General features: G+C 39.8%; 1 protein-coding gene across 6 annotated transcripts in view; it reads right to left on the reverse strand.

Moving 5' to 3' along the window:
* The window catches only part of GAB1 (GRB2 associated binding protein 1), a 132368-nt gene that overhangs the window by 12557 nt on the left and 98212 nt on the right, over positions 1-21599 (reverse strand). For 4 of the 6 annotated variants that reach the window (XM_075929895.1, XM_025189016.2, XM_075929893.1 and 1 more), the window contains exons 4-7: positions 20993-21073; positions 16906-17498; positions 12527-12612; positions 12035-12338 (exon numbers count right to left, since the gene is read on the reverse strand). In XM_075929895.1, the coding sequence (XP_075786010.1) occupies positions 12035-12338; positions 12527-12612; positions 16906-17498; positions 20993-21073 (1064 nt within the window). The remainder of the gene's footprint in view (positions 1-12034; positions 12339-12526; positions 12613-16905; positions 17499-20992; positions 21074-21599) is intronic. The other 2 variants (XM_006131772.2, XM_006131771.2) reach the window with 1 other exon arrangement.

Raw genomic sequence — 21599 nt, forward strand, 5'->3', positions numbered from 1 at the left:
AGCTGCCAGGCTGATCCAGTCCTACTATTTCAATATATCAGATTTGAACATTTTGTAACAGACATTTTGTATAAATTAAATACAAAGACCATCTCTACACTGTTATCAAAAGCCCTTTATATTATTCCCCCCTCTAAATATATATTTCTATGCACCTATTATAATTAGTATCAAGACTTCCTATTAATTACCCAGAAAACATCAGTTCTATCATCTTCGATTTTTCTACGATGCCTCTGACTGATGCATCTGAGCACAGTAATTAAATTCCATTAAGTGTTGAAGAGAAGTGGATTTCATGGTGGGGTCAGCTCTTTGCTTCTTCCAAATGCTCCTTTACGAAGGATGAAGTATAAAAACAATTATCTCATACTTCAGTATATTACTTGCTAAGTAGGATGATCCCTGGTGTCTGTCTTCTGAGAAAGATGAGGAATTAATTCTTCATCTCTCTTTAGTGGGAGGAGGGGGGGAAGAAGGGAAGACAAAAAGATGGGTTCTGCATTGTTCTCCAAAGTTGCCTTGATTTGGGCTCATTTAATTTTTAGCACTAGAGACAAAGTGAAGGATCTTACCTATCATTTACGGGCATTTGTCTGGTAATTAAAGTTTTACACTATTATTTTTTAAACCAAAAACACAATTTTTTCATGAAATTTTGGTTCAAATTTTAAAATATTCTATTACAGCATTTGCAACTGGATACTCCAATGTTGTGCTAATATGCAAAAAACAAAAATTAAGAAGTTTATAAATGAAATGGATCATAAACTAGCAGTCAGACAAACTAGTGAACTACAAACACCAAAAAAAAAAAAAAAAATGAAGAGTGTCCTGGGTTTTTTTTTAGTAAGCAATAATATTTATAACTGTTTGCAATGCAGCATCAGGTGGGGGCATATCTAATTAAGTGAAGTTTTCTGAAAAAAAAGTGATAAATAAAACTGTCAAACAGAAAGAGCACTTATAGATCTCATGTCAGAGCGTACCCAATCACACATGGTTTCTTCTCCCAGCATTTCAGAATATTAATGCTCCTTTTGTCTGAGAAATTGTTAGGAGTAGCCCATTCAGAACATGCCATTTCTGTATCAAAGGTCTGAACTGAAAACAGTAGCCTTAAAGATGTGTTTCTCTTGCTTAGTCTTGTGTAGTAAGCATGAAGAAAAAGCTAGCATCGGAAACCACAATTGTTCAGACAATGGTACGATCTTCATTACAACTGCAATGCCTTAACATTTTTGGTTTTCATGATACAGGTCAGACTTCCCTTGTCCAGCACACTCGGGACCTGACTGGCCCCGAACAATGGAGTCTGCATTGAACCCCCCTGAACACCAGGGGAGGTTAAAGCTCTTTACCCAGCTGTAGGCTCTGCTTCCAGGTGGGGCAGCACTTCTTGTTGCCTGCCACTGCCTCAAACTGCACCCCATGCCAGTCCTGGCAGGGGCTGCATCCCACACCACACCAGCACCGGACAGGGGCCGGCCCCCTGCCTCTAGCCCTCACCTCGCCCCACTAATGCACTGGTTTGGACTCCAGCCCCAACTGGGGCTAAGCTCCCCGCCGCTAGCCCCAGCCAGGACTGTGCCCATGCAATGCACTAGCCAGGACTCAGGCTCTGGTTCCCTCCCCATGATCCCCGACCGAGACTGCGCTCCCCATTGTGCCAGCCCAAGCCAAGGCTGCGCTCCTGGTGGCCAGCCCCACTACCTCCCAGTTCACTCCCTCACCATCGGCCCTGGCTGGGACTGCAGTCTCTACTGTGATAGCTCCGCTGGAGCTGGTCTCCTCACCATCAGGCTAGCCTGGGCTATGCTTCTGAACTTGGCCAGCTGGGGCTCTCTGGTCCAACAGTATTTGTGGTCCTGTCAGACCATGAATGTTGCTAGACCAGAGAATCCCAGATTTGAGAGGTTCAACCTGTACTTCAGGGCAGGGACAGTCATTAGTTTTGTGTAGCTCAGCACACAATTACTGAGAAGAATTGGAAAGTAAATCTAGTATTTTTCTTCAAGATGGGTATTTCTGGACTACCTAGTGTTGGCTACTTGGTTTGTTGCATCAGGAAAATTCCATTTAAATGTGAGTGCCGCTTATATAATAGTTTTTCAAGGCCTAACATTAAAAAGGTAAATTTACTGACATGATGTAAATATAAGAAATAAATCCCTGTTAATGCAGTTTCCTGGTTATCACCAACAGGACTCTAGTCCCCCCAACCAGATTAAGAGATTAGAAGTAGTAATTGTAGACTGTCGAGGGGTGCCGCCCCTTGCTCGGGAACTCCCTCATCCTGGCCTAGCCTTTTAAAGTCCCCCCTCCCCCCCCCCGTTGGGGTAAATATGGCCTTCTAGCTCAGTCTTTGAAAGTTCCCCCTTGAGGTAAATACGGCCTTCTGGCCTAGTCCTTAGGCCGGCAGGCCCTTCCGGACTCTGGGGCGCTGAGAGGGGGACGTAGGGGGACCCAGGCCCTCCCACTCCACTGGGTCCCAGCCCAGGGCCCTGTTGGCAGTGACCCGGTCCACTGCCTGCTCAGAGAGGGGTTCCTCCCCTCAACCCTCTGAGCACTCGGGGCTGTATTACTCCCTGCCCTGGGCTGCTTCCTAGCTCCCTGCCATTCCCTTGTAGTCGTACCTCTCCACGGTCTCCGGGGCCAGGGTTAGGGTCGCCAGGTGTTCGGTATTCACCTGGACAGTCCGGTAAAAAAAATTCAGAGAATACCGGACACCTGAGATGTGTGGTATTTTCTGAATTTTTCCCCAGCCAGGAGGTGAAAATGCCGGGCACCTGGCAACCCTACGAACAATCAGAGCCCGGCCTCTTCCCCCACCCCCCTGAACTCCTCTCTGACCCCCAACACCCCCAGTCCCCCGACCCCAGCCCCCATGCTTACCTGGTTCCCCAAGGCTGCCGGCTGCCGGCTGCCGGCAGTGCTTCCCCTGGGTCTTAGTGCTCAGCCGCTCCCCTGCTCCTATCCCTGCACTCACTCTTAAAGGGAACATGCTGTTTTAATGCTGTTTTATTTTAATTTTTTGGGGCTTAAGTCCTCGGAGTCTTCTTTTTCGCTCAACAAGTTTGGTCCCCCCTCCTCCGCCTTTTTCTCCTTCAACAGAATTTTTTCCCGTTTTTTTTGAGAGGGTGGGGTTCGGTATTTTTGTTTCAACCAGCTGGCAACCCTAGCCAGGGTTGGCGTTGGTTCCGGCTGCATGGACTCCTCTGGGTCAGGAGCTGGCCTTTTCAGTCCTTCCTCTTCAGCTATCAGCCCCAAGTGAGCCAGCTCAGGGCCTCTTATAGTGCAGCTCACCAGTGAACATGCCCAGCAAGGCCATGGGGGAGGGACACTCTCCGCCAGCTGGGCCCTGCCCACAGGTTCATTTATAGTGTGGGGCGGGGCAGGGCCATCCTGTCACATAGACTACAGTCTTATTTGGAGTGGGGAATGGAGGTAAGAAAGCGCCCAGTATTCAACGAGTTAGATGTCCCAAATGGCAGTTGGCTTGCACTTATCAAAAAGTATTGGCCAAGGGAAGTATAATGTACAGGTATTCTGAGTCTCTATTTTCAAAATCTTAATGAAAGGAAACTGAAATTTACATTTTTATTTACTTTGGGTCAGCAGTTTTCTGGAATTTCTACTCCCTAGTCCTGAAAAACACAGCTTGGTCTTATTTTATAAACTTCATGGTTTGCCATCCCTCTATCTGTAGATGAAGCATAAATGATGGAAAGCCTATTACTAAGGAATTAGCAGATTAACATGAAGATAAGGAATGGAAATGTGGGAAAAGTGACAGAGAGTGCCAGTTTTTCTGCCTGTGTAAAGGAGAGAGATGATAAAGAAGAATGTGGATCATATGAAAAGAGAAATGAAAGACTCAATTTCTGTCTGTGTCTGTCTGTCTGTCTCTCTCTCTCTCGGACGAGTAAGAAAGGAAAGACTCTGAATCCAAGTAAATCTTTTAACCATAATCAGTGATCTAGGGTTCACTGAGCTATAAAATATTTGCCAAGTACCACAACAACTATTCGGTAAACACCAATGAAATTAATCAAATAGCTCTACTCTGCTTTTCACACTGCATACACCCATATTTAAGTAAGCCTCAAATACGTGAGGCACTGAAAGCATTCAAGCACAGAACAATGATTTTATATTGTCCCTAGAACCCAGTGCTTCAAGCAGAGTCATAGGTCAATGATTCAGGAGCTACAGTCAGAATGAAGCTTATGGAATGTCAACTTGAGATAGCTGTGCTGGTTTTATACAGATGTGCGATGGCAGACCTTGAAGAGAGAACTTTTTCCTGAGAAATCAAGCATCTGATTAAGGCTAGATAAAAGCTGAGGGGAAACATTCCAGCTTGGATGTGGAGAGGGCTAACCTGCTCACTTTATTTAAAAGCAACAGACTTCAAAATACCTACTTATACTTCCTCTCACCAGGAGGAGAGAGAAACAATACCAAGGGGGAGGGGGAAATGCTACCAACTTTTTTATTCCTCCTCCTATTGAAATTCTTCAGGTACACAGCTCTTTAACAATATTTAGTACAATACAATCTGAAAAAATTGTCTGTATATTGCTTTTAATTTTTTTAAGCCAAACCTTCTTTATTTGATGTCCTTTCTTCTCTATCCATCTAACACTTAGCAGAACTTCACTTGCACTTGGGTTATAATTAGCTGTAACTTAAAAGAATATCACTTAACTTGAAACAGTTTAATGTTCCACCTTCAGCTTTGGGAACAGAAATTCAAACCTGGAGCCACCAGGCTGCAAATTAAGAACTAGTGGATCGTGGCAATGAGTTCTGTAAACACAAATTACATTTAAAACTACTTCCTAGACCAGGGGTGGGCAAAAGCCTGTCAGTGGGCCAGATCCAGCCTGCCAAGGGTTTTATCTGTCCCCATGGCAATTCCAGGCCCCACCCCCCCAGCACGTTGCCTGGGAGCTAGAGATGCACAATCCCGTTTAACTGCTTCTACTTAAAGGGCTCACATCGTCCCTGTGCCGGTCAGGCAATGTGTTGCCTGGCAGCCACGTGGAAGGCGTGAGCCCTTTAAATAGAAGCAGCTGAAAGGATTCCCGCATCCTGGCTCCCTAGCAACACACTAGCAGCACTAGAGCTGCAAAGCCTTTAAATAGAAGCAGTTAAAAGGGCTCGCAGTTCCCAGTCCCGCTGCTAGCACATTGCTTGGGAGCTGGGACACATGAGCCTTTTCAACTGCTTCTGTTTAAAGGGCTTGTGTGTTCCTTGCGGCTGCCAGGCAATGCGTTGCCCAATGGGCGCAGGGAAGGCGCAAGCCCTTTAAATAAATGCAGTTAAAAGGGCTCGCAAGTCCCGGTTCCCTGGCAACACACTAGTGCATCTATTTAAAAGGCTCACACCTGCTGGGCAGCTGCGTTGCCTGGCAGTCACCTGGCAGGCACAAGCCCTTTCAATAGAAGCAGTTGAAAGGGCGTGCAGCTCCCGGCCCATGCTAGCCCACTGCCTGGGAACCAGGGAAGCATGAGCCCTTTTAACTGCTTCTATTTAAAGGACTCACACCTTCCCCATGGCTCTCAGGCAACAGCCACGGGGAAGGTGTGAACCCTTTAAACAGAAGCAGTTGAAAGGGCTCATGCATCCCTGGCTCCCAGGCAACGCGTGAGCAGCGAGGCCAGGAGCAGCGAGCCCTTTAAATAGCAGGAATTGAAAGAGCTCACAGCTCCCGTCTCCCACTAACGTGATGCCTGGGAGCCACAGGGGAGGCATGAGCCCATTCAACTCCTGCTATTTAAAAAGCCCACCCCTTCTGCCTGAGGCCCCGGTCCTTCAGTTTGAGGCCGGCTCTCAACCACTTCAAACATTCTTGAAGTGGCCCTTGTTCAAAAATTATTGCTCACCCTGTCCTAGATGCTAACCTTGTAGTATTATAGTGATTTTGCACTGCCATAGGGGAAAACTAGGTTCAATTCTGGGTGCTTGCTTTTTGGGCCAACAGATCTTAGTGAAATAGTGATCATCTCCTTTTGGAGACACCGAAAAAGCAAAGAAAAAAAAAGGGTATTTTTTATATTTCTAAACAGAAGCAACTCTCATAGGATATGTCTACACTACCACCCTAGTTCAAACTAGGGTGGTGGTGTAGACATACCCATATTGACTGAACAAAACATACATATTGTTCAAACAAATAGGTAACAAGGAAATTATACATTAGGATGTTTGTAACAAAGTTTTATAATTAATCAGTGTTCCAGAATTTCCTAACAGAACAAGATGTTTGTTTAAAAAAAAAAAAAAAACCACATGTGCTGTTGAAATCAACACACAACCATGGGTGAGGAAGACTATGGCCAGGTTAGGACCAACTGAAGTATTTGCAACTATCAATCACTAGTATCTATGACAGAAGTCTCATATAAAATTCTCTTCTTTAGAGAATAACTATACACACAAAATCACATTTTAAAAGAAAATGCTAGAAGCTTCCATAGTGTAAAATTTCAGTGAAGAGAAGCCAATAGACAAACCCACACCAAAAAACAAAACAAAAACAAGAAAAAAAAAAGATACAGCTACATTTTAAAAGAAGTTATTGCTTTTTAGAAGGATTTTACTACAAGTTACTGTTCAGTGCAGTCTAATGCTTACATTCAACATGTCTCAAAGATACACTTGGCTTTCCAAATATACTCAGAGGAACTCTATAATAGTCCACACATTTTCTGCTTCAGCAAAACCGACTTTTAGATGCCAAATCTCAGTATAATATGGTAGCACCTTAAAAATACAAATAATAATAATATAGGATGCTTGTGTTCCCATCTTTATTCAATGTTTTTGTCACCAATTTCTTCTTGTCAGATATGAAATTGCAAATTATCTTCCCTACTTTATTTAAGTGTAATAAAATAATAATTAGAAGGCATTACTCTACTTAGGACTCGTCAAACCTTGTTAGAAGAATAGGGTTTCCCCCTTCACAGGTTCTCTCTCTGATACATTCACTTCTAAAAGAAGGAAGTGAAGGAATAATTAACTATTGAATCCTCCTAAGATGCAACAAGCTCCAGAAAATAGGACAAACCAAACTAAGAGTCAGGAGACTCAGATTTTGTGTGTGGTTCTAATATTTTTTCACCCATATGACTTTGAAAAGGCCATTTGGTATCTCCGTGTCTGATTTTGCCGATATGGAAAATAGAAATAAAGAGAGTGTGCATATCCCTTTGTAAAGAGCTTTGAGGTCTGCTGATGGAGAGCTATCTGAATGTTAGGTGATATATTATTTTGCTATAGCTGAGTCAGTTTTGAGATTTCTTGAACATACAGCCCTTTTCTGTATGTTAATCGTGCTGTAAAATCATGTCTTCTATTTATATATCACTGAGATGAGGGTTTCATTATTATGATTGTAAGCTCCTCCAGATACCAGACCTAGGGTGAAATAACTGGCCTCATTCAGTCAATGGGAACTTTGCCAAGTTTCCATCCTTGGCCTTCTAATTGGCTTAAGCCATGCACTATGTGAATAGATTTGTTTAAACCAGTATTTAATCATCTCTGTTTTGCGGAATATATTTCTTTAAAACTTTAGCACATGGTCATAGTACTTTTTGGCCTATACAACTGCATTGAAAAGGACAATGAGAAAACAAAGTAGGATTGTCAACAAGGAGCCATACCTATTTCTATTCCTAAATTTCTTTCTTCACTTTTTGTACTACATTTGGGTATATTTAATTCTACTTTTCCTTTGATTTAATAAATCCCACTTCAAGAACGTAATGCTTGATAGTCTCAAAGAATTAAGATGTCATAGTAAAGCTAGAGGTCAAGCTAGTCAAATACCATTAGATTCAGAAGAACACCACCCAGTTGTGCTGACAGAAACAGAGATTATGAAAGGCAAATCCCATTTTGCTAGCAATATTGCTTCCAATTTAGCATCACCACTACATGCAACTATGGCAGGCTAGAGCAGCAAAAAGCACAATGACTACAAAAGAAATACAATGCAAAAAGACTGGTCTTTTAAAGTAACATTTAAAAACATACTTTTCAAATTCAGTTCAGGACAGAAAAAACACAGGTGGCTGAATAGTCTGGATTTTGTCCCAAAGAGCATATCACTTACCTGTTATTACATTTCTCTGAAGGCTGTACCTTTAATTGATCCAGGCTGTTGGGTCATGAGGCCTCCAGCCATACTTCAAAAGGGTTTTCAAAGATCCCAGAAATTACTGAAAGCTCCCCCATTTGCGGGAGCAGCTGTGAGCCAGGAGAGGGAATGATGTTACATTACATTATTTTATAACCCCAAACTATAAAATTCTTTCTGACCAAATAAACTTAACTTAGGAAACAGTGGGGCAGACATAGCTGCACTCAGTCTACAGCTGCTACCCTTTTTTGGAGGGGGCGGAGGGAGGGAGGAGACTCATGGACACTTTGCAACTAAGTCTGCAGACTGCTAAGTCACCAGCTGCCTGAGGAGGCGGATGGGTGTTCACATGTATATGGATACGCACATATTTTGGTGAATTATTAGGTTATTATTTTAATACAAATTAATCGTAAAGGATACAAAATGGATACCACTATCCACAGTTCATCTGTCCTTTACCATAATAAACCCTGTTTTACAACACAGTAGCAAGTCCTAAAAACTAGCACTGAGAAAATATCTAAAAGGTGTCCAGATGTTCTGCTATTTATGGCTGAGAGGCTCACTCTCTTTTAGCCACGGACAGGGCCAGGTCTCTGTTGGTTACAGAGGAAGCAATACAACACTGAAAACCTCAGTTCCACAAAACAGATTGTTTTTGAGGGAGCGGGAGAGAAAAGAAAAGAATGGGGGGGAAATACCTGAAATTACTGCACCTCGGTCTCACTGAATTCTATGGCAGAACTATGTCTCCAGTGAATACACAATCTGGCCCATTACTATCCTGTAAAGCCTTTCGGTTCTCAAACACCACCACCACCACCACATAAAAGGGATCTTTAGACTGAGGAACTCAACACCACAAAAAAAACCAGAGTATGCTGTCATTATCTGTGAATTTCCATTACCTTATTAGTGTGTGTCATGGCCTTAATGTTATTTTAAGCACAGAACATGAGGGGAAATATTTATGAACTATGCAAAAAATATGTTTAACATTGTAAAAATGTGCTGAGTGGAGTAAACACTAGTTGCTGTTAAAATATTGTTGTTTCACTGCACACCTATGTAAAAAGTTGGGTCTTACTAAAACAATTGTCGTGAAGATCAAAGAAGAAGAGGGGTGCATATGTATTGATACTCCAGCTTTACTTACCCCTCCCAATACCAAGAAACCAGAATGTCCAGTTTAAGATTGGAAACTCCTTGAAAAATTAATCTTCCCCAAATTTAACACTCTTGCTCCAGCATCACTATTCTTGGCCAGGACCAGAAATATAAAGTCTTAGCAGAGTACATTCTTACCCTTTATTAAAACCCATTAGGAACACGAATTTAAAATGCAAAGACTGAAACAACCTTAGACCTGATCCTGAAATGGTATCTACTGGCATGGTTCCCTGTGGAGTCCTGCTACGGTCTACATGGATGTACAAGTCCATGCTACGTAAATCACCCCAGGAACAAGATCACATATATTACTGTAAAAGGCTTACATATGGCAATGAAGGTTCTCATCAAATACAAAACTTTATCATCCGTACCAGAGAAAAAGGAGTTGATGGTTGGCTGCTATGAAAGTATCTCTCTATAAAATTAACTGTAGCTATACATACACAGTTAAGGCTCACAGTTGCTTCCTTAGATGGAGAAGATGTGGTCCTGAAATTTCTGGAGGTCTTATAACCCAACATTGTGGATCTCTGCAGTGATACATTCTTTTAGAGAAATAGTAGTACACTCTAACATAAATTCTTAGAACAAACACAGATTATACATTGAAATTTTGCTCTACTTAAAATGAAAACTGTCAACAGTCAAATATTTCATGTGCCACATTCCTCATTTTTTTCCTAATTCTGACTGAGCTTTCTTGAAATATCAGGCCTGTCCACTAACCTTTAGCTACGTGGAGTAATTTATCACAGGACAATGTGATAATATTTTTAAGCTACAAGTTTATAAATAGGGTGGTAGAGAAGTTGCTAGAGTAATTTGGAAGTTGAAAAAGCAGCATGCCAAAACTTTGTAAAGTATGCACGTTTCAGTTATTTAAAGGACCACAGAAATTAATAGTAGTTTTGTGTTATATTAATGGCACTTCAAAGTACTCAAAAATCTTCTAAAAATTGGGAACTTCCTCTGTTGACATTTAAACATCTATTATATATTTTGAAGAGTTTGCTTGTTTGTGGATTTATTTGTGCAAAATCAAGTCATACTTCACGACTACCTTCAGATACCAAATTTTGCATAAATAATCCTGCCACTTAAATTAGCTGAATGCACTACTTTGTACACTGAGATATGTTGCATGAAAGGTTTAAATAATTATTTTTGTTTTTCATCAGAAACAGTCATGACTATTCTGATTAGAATTCATAAAAATATTTGCTAACAAAATTAAAATTGAGTCGCTTATCAACTGTCATTTTAGTGTCATGTCAGTAAAAAGAAAATTTTTACTGTTACACATCCCAAAATTATTCAAATTAGTTACAGAAAGAGTAATGAAAAACTTACAAGTTTCTGATTGAAATTTATGATGTATGGTAATTACTCAATAAAATGAATAATATTTGAAGTTGAAAGCCTACAAATTTAAAACTGTTCTTTTACTTCCCTTTTGCAAGCTCAATAATAAAACATTCTATTACATACATTTAATGTCTTGAATTTTCCTGTAAGTGTAAGCTACGCAAAATTACTTTGCCTGGTCAATGATGGGTTTCACCTGCAGTGACAAAATAAATATTCTACTTTTCACTATTATAGTCCTATTCACTGTTATAGCCCTTTACAAAAAAAGGATGTCACAACTTAATAGATGAACTCTTTGTTTTGATTGGAATATTTAAATAAGTTCATACGTAAGAATGGGTAGAACAGTGATAAAAGTCAGATATAACCGTGTTTCTCAAACTGTGGGTCCTGACCCCCCAGGGAGTTGCGAGCAACTTAGAGGGGGGCCACGGTATCACAAAGTTTGAGAACCCCTGAGATATATTATTATCCTGGATTAATAAAATCAGGGGAGGAGTGTTTTTAAAGCAGATTCCATTTCTCCTCCTCTCCCCCCCCCCATTTCTCTCACCCCTTAAAAATTTACTATTGCAAATTATAAGTCTTCTCATGGATATAGTTTTACTTAACAAATTCTTGGCAATATTCAACTATTATATACTTTTAAAATGAAAATTCAATTTCTTTAGAAAAACAAAACTAATTTTGTTTTCAAGCTATTGTATAAAGGCCATCTCTGCCAGTAGAAAATGGATAGAGCCAATCAATAGAGTTGTGTTGAATAACAATTCATTTGATAGTATATAAGTAAACCCGATGATCTCCTTTCTCCATCCAATAAAGTTCAAGACTTCATCTCAATTATGAACAGAGAATGAGCATGGAAGCCCTAACTTTGTTGCTTTTACAGAGGGCAGGAAGGCCTAATATTATTTAACATTTCTAGATATAATGGAGGTATTAACACTTTTCATTATTTAAAAGAAAATGTACTATAACCACTGGGTACTTTTACTAGGATTTGTTGGAAGCAGCATGACATGTAACACATAACTGATTTGCTCATGGTACAATTAATTTTTGAAACGCTGTAACAATCTTTTCAGAAACAGCATATGCCTAAAAAAACACCTGCACAGCTATAATTTTTAAAGCTATAGAAATATTCAGTTTTATTACTCAGCTAATTTTAAATGACCAAATGCCTTCTTAAGATTCTTAGTTCTGCTTTGTTGTCTGAATTCTTGAAAAGCAATCATTTTACACTATTTTAATTCTAGGTTGAAAAGTTGAAGCATTAAATCATTATATTTATAAAGGAAGAGAATGACTTCCACAGCATATTTTACTCGCCTTTTCTGTCAGGTTTGAGGTTCCGATCCACTGGGGGTGGTTCACATTCTGCAACAGGTACTGGCCTTCTAGGAGGGGTCTTTGGGCTGGACCTGAAACCCATGTGGGCAGGCGGAGGGACTTGCATTCCAAATAATGGAAAATCAAATGTGCCTGGTGTCATGGGTACATAGTTTGTTTCCTGGATGGGTTCAGTAAAGCTGCTGGAATGCTGCCGTGGTGGAGAGTTAGGATTCATTGGGACATAGTTTTCATCCAGTTCTTCACTTGAAACACTTCCCACTGTCAACATGCTTCTGTTTTTCTAGAATTAACATACATTTCCTTTAACAACAAAATAATCAGTTATGCTATCAGCTGTGAAATCAGATGCATGTTTTAATCTCATCTACTAAAAATACTGTGTAACTGCACCCTGATTTTGTAGTACAAAACACAGAACATGCAAATGTTTTGTCAGTATAGTCTCAAGTCAGATCAAATCATACTTACAAAGTGATTATGGAAGCCTTCCAGTGAGCTAGCTCTGTCATTTGGAAATGATCGTGGAATATCATAGCTGTCTTGAGAACTAATATCTAAAGAATGAAAGAGGTGAAAGTTGACATTTATTTTCTCATCTCAGTACCTGTCATGTAAGTACATTAGACCAGTTTTCCACAGTCTGGTTGTTTACTGTCTGCTTTCAAATGTAATTCAAGATTTTTAAAGCCACAGTAAGCAAATAATCAAGCTTGGGGAGAAAAAGAGAGAGAGACAGACAGATATACATGCTACATGATGGTGCAAAGAGGCATAAAGATTTTGGCAACCTAAGTTTGGAAAGGCTTCACTACTTCTCAGCAAAGCTTCTATCTACTACGTAAGTCTCACTTTTAAGATCTAATGTTGACATTTTCCAGGGCTAGAAACAAGTGATGCATCCTGTTGAACAGCTGGGAATGTCCCATTTCCAAATGGTACAAAATATCTACATCTATCGTAACACATTTTGAGATCTCAGTGTTTCACTTGCAGTTCTACTTGGAAAAGGTGACTTTAAAAATAGAATCGTGGGTCAGATGTTTCCCAACAGAATGATGTTCTATTGTAAATTGCTGATTCAATGGAATTGAAACATTTAATGGAAACATGTAAATCCCATCAACTTTCAAAGGAAACTTACCTGGTTTCCTGACAGCTCACCTGCCTGTCTTGTTGGCAGCCCAGCTTCCCAGGGTCTCCAGGAACTTGGCAGGCCAGCTCTCCAACTGGCTTGCTGGTGCACTGGCAAACCAGTCGACCAGCTAACCTGGAAATTTTCAAAAATATCCATTTTGGTTTTTCCAAAATGGAATGTTTTTAAAATTTCCATTTCATTGTAAAGCCTATATTTCCAAGTTTTTATTCCAAATCTGAATGAAATAATATTTCCCATGGGGCAGAAATTCTTGTCTCTCTCTCATTGAGGGTTGCATATTTAGTCTCAATATTTCCATTTCAGTTTTGCAAAGTTTAGAGTTGACAGGATCAAGGAAGAAGGTGGAATTTTGGAGTTTCATTTTAATTCATTCTCTCCATTAAACAAAACATTAAAAAATATCCATACAATGGTATAACCAATTCCTTTTTGTATTTTGCCTTAAAATGTTCCCTTCCATCCACAATCCTCTCTCTCAAGGACTTCATTAAGATCCCTCACATACAACTAATATTACTCCAGCTGGTTTAATAATCTATATTAACATTATTTACACTGTTAGGCTCACCTGTCTCAGAAAAGAAAATATCTGTTAGGGCAACATCAGTAACATTTACAAGATTAATGAAATGGATTTCTCTGTCTTTGATTGGAGATATAGCACCTGGCTCCCCCAACATTTCTACTGTTATTAAAAACAGAAATGTGTTTTGCTTATGATGGTTAATTATCTTAGGTTGGAAGAGAAACAAGAAAACCTGCACGTAGCAAATTTTTCTTTAGGCAGAGGATACTAGCCCTGTATTGAATGACTGATATTAAGTAACTATTAAACTTATTTAATAAACTTAATAATAAATAGGATAAATTATCTACTTTCAGATACCAAAGACAAATCCAATATTAATGTATTTGGCCCTCTTTTTAAAAATTTGTAGGATTGCAATGATTGTTTGCAATAGAGATATTCTTAATCAACCCTTCCTTCCTCCTCTCCCGCCCACCATGATTTTCTACTTTGTTGCCAAGAGTTCTTTTATTACCATAGCTACACTTTTTTTTTTCCCTTTTGCAAACTATCTTCAATCAGAAAAATCCTAATAGCAACAAGCTTGGCATCCAAAGACCACCCTTCAATACTTTTGTAACGGGGTGTACTGCATGCTCTGGTTCTGAGAGGGATGAATTAGGCTAGGTGGGCGCCCAAGCAGCCAATTGAACAGCAAAAGATGGTAATACAGACTGGGGCTACGTCTAGACTGCAGGCTTCTTTCAGAAAAAGCTTTTTTTGGAAGAGATCTTCTGGAAAAACTTCTTCCAAAAGAAAGCATTCACACTGCAAAAATGCATCAATAAAGTGATCTGCTTTTTTGAAAGAGAGTATCTAGACTGAATGGACACTCTCTCACATGTAAGCTGTGATTGCTATGAATGGAGTGGCCTCCAGGGCACCTCTGCTTTTTTCCTCTTTCCTCTTCTTCTGAAAGAACTCCCTCTTCCCTGTCCACACACACCTTTTTGTGAAAGAGCTCTTTTGGAAAAAGGCTTCTTCCTCATAGAATGAGGATTACCAATGCCGGAAAAACCCCTCCGTTCTTTTGATTTTCTTGCGAAAGAACGCAATTGCAGTGTGGAAGCAAAATGCAGGACAATGTAGCACTTTAAAGACTAACAAGATGGTTTATTAGATGATGAGCTTTCGTGGGCCAGACCCACTTCCTCAGATCAAATAGTGGAAGAAAGTAGTCACAACCATATTTCTTCCACTATTTGATCTGAGGAAGTGGGTCTGGCCCACGAAAGCTCATCATCTAATAAACCATCTTATTAGTCTTTAAAGTGCTACATTGTCCTGCATTTTACTTCAACTACCCCAGACTAACACGGCTACATTTTTATCACAATTGCAGTGTGGACGTTCCTCAAATTGTGTCAGGAAAATGGCCATTTTTCCAACAAAACTCTGTAGTGTAGACATACCCAGAGTGAAAAGCCTTAGCTAACCTTAGCAGAAGTGGGCTAAGGCTCACATTAACACAGGAAGCTGGCATCAGAATAGGCTTCCTGGAGGAAGTTTGCAATGGCCTCCTCTTTAGTAGAAAGCGAAGGAGGGAACCCAGGAAAAGAAAGCAACACTGGGGAGGCCTGTCCCTCAGAGTAGGGCACACCCTGAAGAGAGAATGTAGCAAGACAGCCTATCAGACACAGAGTAGGAAGCAGCTCAGGGAGTAAGCAGCAAAGTTGAGGACTGAACGGACTTTAGTTGTGTGCTGTAGGGTTCCCGAGCTAGAAACTGAAGTAGAAGGTGGGCCCTGGTTCCCTTACCAACCACTGAGAGCGTGGCTCCCAGCAGCAGTGAACATGAAGACTGCCTCAGTCATTACTGAAGTGACATTATCAGGGGAATGGCTATGAGGACTGCCTGCTGCTTTTTGTGGTAAGAGATTTTGACAGACCACCCTGGCGGGCAAGAGGCTGCAGACTGTAGGAAAAGGGGAGTCTGCCTCACAGGACTGATTCCCAGAACTGGCAGGAGGAGTAACCATCCTGCAGTGAGTGCCCTGTCACAATCTTTGAAGAGCAAGAAGCACTGGTTCTAAAGAAGAAACAAATATACAACCATTTCTGTGCACAGGGCACAAGTGCAAGCTATGTCAAGTATAAACTCACAGCCAGTTAAGGGAGGAGATGGAAGAGCAGCTCTAAACCACTCTTCCAATACCTTAATCTGCGGGATTCTTTTCAAATCCCCAAATCTAAATTGCTATGTTTTTCCAGATGCAGCCTGCTGGATATCATGTGCTCCACCCCACCTCTTAGACACCCCAGCTACAGAAAGGTGATCAGGCGGAGGGGGAGTTAGCACAGTGTTGACTATACCAATGTTGTGTTATTCATTGATTCTCCTGTGTTAGAAGGAATCCTCAACTGTTTTTGACAGCATTCTAGGGTGAATCCATGGCAACTTTGTGTCTACACAGCCAAAGACTTGTTATCCACTCGTCTAAGAGTCTATAATGCTCTAATAAAAAGAAGAGGTAATAAGATTTTTTTTCTACTTATCGGTCTTATAAACGGAGTATCAACTCTAGCTCAAGCTGAGGGTTTGGCCTTTTTATCCCTTTTTGATGTATTACCATCAGATAGAAAGGCCCTGCAACACAAAGTACACCTTAAAATTATACTTACGCAAACACACAGTATCCAAATTCTGCCCTTTGTACTACTCCAGTTATAACTTGCCTACAGGATCTTTATTACTAGTGATGACACATGAAAAGAAAATAAGATTGCCTGACATCTGCAAACCAAAATGAGTTTGACAAATAGACAAGACATATGTACATATCAGATCAGATCACTGAGACTCAAATGTGGAACTCAAGCAAGTCATTTTTCCAGAACACTTTTAGAACAGTCACTGACTTCACACCTGTCACTCATGAGGATTACTACTGCTGAGCCCTGAGCCACTACCTCTTCGAGCAAGAGCAAGAAACTCCACATGAGGGAGACAGGGAAAACTCTAGCAGTTTGGTTTAGAAGCAACTTCTAATTCCTTTAGACCCCTTCTTTTAAAGAGCTCAGCCTCTATATCCTGCTGCACAAAATGACTGAAACAAAAGTCATTCAAAAGTCATTCAAACAAAAGAATTTTGAAAAGGCAAGATCGAGTCACCCAACTACTGACCTTTACGAAATATATTCAAATCTACAGTGGAAATGGTATTACTGCGTGATGGTGGCAATCCTGCTGTAGGGATGCAATAACTACTGTCAGTGTCTGAGGCAGTACGAGTAATGCTACAGGTTTCCACAGGAGATCGATCCGAAGTGTGATGTGGTTTTGGTGGCCGAGGTGGAGGAATATCTGGAATAGTCTCTAGCTTTGAAGTTCCTTCTGGAAAAGTTCGTGGAATCTGATAAGTACCTCCAGATGTTGGGGGAATGTCATAACTAATGGAGAAATGCCTCATTTGTGTATCTAAGAAAGATGTAGCAGAAGGGGCGCTGAAAACATGTTGCTCTCCTTCTGCATCAGTCCCAGATGGAGATGTTGCCTTTGGTAAAACATCCTGTGAATAACTCCTAGGCAGGTTATAAAGGCTGCAGTCTACAGACACTGATGCTGCTCGAGGTGGCGGAGAGTCATAGGCACTTTGCTGCTGAAAAAAGCCATTCACTGCATGCTTGCTCAAGGATGGAGCAGAATTTTTATGGGAGGGTACATTATCATTGCAGTCTGTTTCAGAAGAGGTGGATTTTGCTGAGTCAATATGTGATCTAAACAAAATAAGATTGGAATGTTGATGTATAAACACATTACAACTGTGAAGAATATAACATTTCAAATACAAGCAATTAAAAGTCATTCAATTTCTTATTTCTAAAAATAACTGCAATATTTAAAACAAGTTCTAAAGTAATTATACAGGTACACACACATGTATATACATTCATCATACCACTGGCAGTTGGGGTTTTCAAAAATGACTTTAAATAGTGCCTCAAACTGGACTGGAGGGCTTTTTGTTGGGCTGGTTTTTAAAAATAAAGCATATTGCACTCTATATTCTGAGCTCATTAATGGCCATGTGAAAGGTCCAGCCATAGCACTAAAATTCTGGACTTATGGTAACTTGCTTCTTCTAACAAACACAAAAAAAATACAATTTAAAAATAATGCCTCGTCATTTGCATCAGCTTCAAGCTGGTACCTAAAGATTTTTTTTTAAAGCACAAAAAAGACAATAATTAGAGTAAAACAAAAAATGGAGGCAGAAAAGCTGAAGCACTTAGTTGGAAGAAAAAAATTACAGGACAAGGGGAACAAACTTGTATTCTGGTCTTGACCAGGAACAAAAGAAAGTTGTTTGATTTTTTTAACAGTGGGTTTTATATGGCTTCTTTGGAAATTATGTCTCATATGAAGAGAACACCCATCAATGAACTGCTACCTACACTACCAAAAAAGCAGCGGCTTCACTCACACACACTCTTCCTTACTCTGCCCTTTGTATAAAATTCCATCATCGCATTGTTTTGGGCATAAAAATTCAGTTGATAAACCTAAAAGCTTAACACAAGAGTCAAAATGAATGAAAACACTAATAGACAAATAGACCTATTACCCTTAGACACAGCATTTACCCACCATGCCCACGTAGTGGTATCGAATGTACCACGCTATTTTCTAATTTAAGTACCAATGGAATTTATTGCCAGTGTGGCACAATTTAAGCATGTCGATGCAGTAAGTACAGCTATTACTCCTACTCCTCCAGACATGTAACTGAATATAGGGCAGTTTATAAAATTATGGGAGTAAATATGTGACTAAAGATAAAATTATCATAATGTAACATTTTGGATACTACGAGCTGTAAAAAGAAAAGTTACACACATACAAATACACAACCTGATTCTCAAGCTTTGAATCAAACCAGAACTCCCAGCAAGAGCAATGAGAATTTTGCCTGAATAAAGATGATAAGGATATGCCCCATAATTTTATATACCATATCCATATCAAACAAAAGATCTCAGAAGTCGTATTTTTCTATCCTATACAAACAGTACTCAAACTACAGTATCAAAGATCATTAGTCTCAATGTACACCTTTAAAAATATCAACTAATTATAAAAAGTTACAAAAATAAAATATCAATTAAGGTAAGAAACAGAGCGTAGCATGATATGACCATACAATAAAAATTCACATAGCAAGCAATACAGCACACTTTGTTTTCACTCTTCAATTATGGGTTATGCAGTTATTACAATTATTGTAATCAATTTCACATTCTCTATGCTTCCAAATCTTACTTACCAAGTCTGAGCGCTATAACATGGACCTCTGAGAGACCTCCTAATGAGGCTGTATTGTATTTTGTTTAGTTGTATAAAATGCACAACATGCAAGACAGTCAACTAAAACAATCCGTGAAAATTAGTAGTGCAATAATAGTTCATGGATGCCACTCTAGTAGAGTACTGGTAACCTAGATACCTCTTAATATGCTACTTAGTAATGCTACCATATTAAAGTTTAATTACTTCTAAATGTAACAGTGTTTTCCCTTACTGCTTCTTGCACATATGCATTTGTGAAAACTGAACAGAAGGAAACAGGAGAGGGATCATATTTGGACTACTTGAGGCAGCCTAGCGAAGCTTTCTCTTTTCCCTAGTGGCTACAACTTGTGCTTTGGAACCTAAGCATTTTCCAAAACTGTTCTTTTAAAACAGAGTTTCTAGTTCTTATGGAAGTAAATATAACCTTCAAAATGTGAACTGGCATAACTGTTCAGTATGTGTCTGAGAATGAAGACTGAAACAGTGCTAATAGAGTAGTAAATTGCCCCTTTTCATCTTAGTGTGACAATCTCTGCAGTATAAATGATCATTTAAAATATCAGTAACAACCTCCACTGATGCTCAGAACAGACATGGAAGAACTGGTATAATCATGCAAGTCTGTACAATGTTCTGAAAACGGCATCTCAGACTGGGGAGCCAGGGTTGTGAGCTTGAGGAGAGAAGGAACACTATTATTTTTCCAAACTGATCCTAGAAGCAGGATGTTTAATGAAGGGTCAATTCAAGCAGAACAGTGCGCAATCTCATCATTTAGTATAATTTTTCCATATGCTTTCATAGCAGCTAATGAATAACTTTTCTGTACCTAATAGTGCATCAGCAGACAGAACTGATTAACATAGAGCATCGCTGCACTATGTATTTAAAATAAGGACCGAATATAGCAACAGGAAAAAAATTAGCCACATCTGTTACCAGAGTAGGAGTGATACTGCAAGCTCTAGCATCATGGTTCCACTACGTATTCTCCTTAAAAGGCTGCATTAACAGTCATAAGCACTGGCAACATAGTATCTACCCCATTCCTTTTCCCACACTAAAGCCATAACGCCACTTGCTGCACCGGAGATCAATCTTCTGGCATTTGATTTAATAGGTCTAGTTAACACCGCCTAAATCAAAAGTTGAGGGAGGCTCTGGTACTCTTAACAGTGTTCTTCCATCAGCCTCCCTCTGTGAAGATGGTACCAAGCTCAGCTTAAGGTAAACTGACTTCAGCTACATAGAATATGTAGCTGGAGTTGTGTATCTTAACCCAACTTTCCTGGTCCAGTGTAGACCTGGCCTAAGATAACCCGTGTTTCCATGGTACCATGAATATCCTTCAAGACCTAATCTGGCTCCAAAGACTGGTGTGATGGGACGTAGGACCACACCCAAACTGGCTACCATTAGCTGTGTAGCTGGGAGGTGGGTAAGAATGCATGCCCCTGACAAGGCTTTGAACTAGTTAGACACATATTTTTGTCCCTTGAACTGGCTCCTGTTTCCTCTTCCCAAAACAAACTGCTGACAGAGGATTAGGAACACAGTTTTACAAATACTCAGCTTTGAAGCAGGCTGAGTACTGTAAGTATATTGGTCACTTATCCTATACAATAGTTTTCGCTCTGTGAGAATAAATACAACAGGGCAGAAAGACAGCTCCGGACAAGGTATAGGAGCAAAGCAGCATTCAAACAACAGTGTGAGAAGCATGCATGGTAGAAATGTGAGTACAGCCTGGAAATGTGCTGTCATAGTCCTAGCTTGATTATCAAAAGTTAGATTACATTGTTTCTTCAATTAAATTTACAGCAGACCATGCAGGACATGTTTCAAATATGACATTTTCAAGCAGGTTATTGCGCTGTGCTTGATTTCTCTCTCAGACTAAAAACAGCAATTATACACTCACTGCAGTGGAATCTTTTTACTTTCAAAATCCTCCAGAAGCAGGTATTCTTTCCCTTCTTCAGACATAAAAGATGAACCTTGGCTGGTTTATAAACAGGAAAAAATGGAGTAAGATCAACAAGATAACCCCTGTTACTTTGCATGTTCCTTTGCCACCCAGCTAGAAACATAAAGATTTCAAATAGAGTCCCTGATGCAATTTTTTCTAGTAGAATCATAGATGAATTCTCAACTTTTTTTAACACTACAGTAAAATGTAATGACTAGCTAAGAGATCTCTATGTGTTTACTAATTAACTATTAGAACTTTAAGGATGGTCCCAAGTAATCTAGGCATAACAGTGTACTATGGAATAAATATTATGATCATTAACACAACTACTATTTCTAACACACACCCCAATTTTGCTACTTGTACACCATTTTAAAATTATTTATAAATAAAATATACACATGTTGACACTAAAGATGCGAATACAAAACTCTTGACAGTTAAAAAAATAGAAATAATCTAGAAATGTTTTCTCTTTGCTCTTAGCCCCCTTCCTCCAAATAAAAGAGAATGCACAGATTCCTAGATGCTCAAGAAAAGCAACATATTGAAGATA

This window comes from Pelodiscus sinensis, chromosome 5, assembly GCF_049634645.1.
Source record: "Pelodiscus sinensis isolate JC-2024 chromosome 5, ASM4963464v1, whole genome shotgun sequence".
NCBI lineage: Eukaryota > Metazoa > Chordata > Testudines > Trionychidae > Pelodiscus > Pelodiscus sinensis.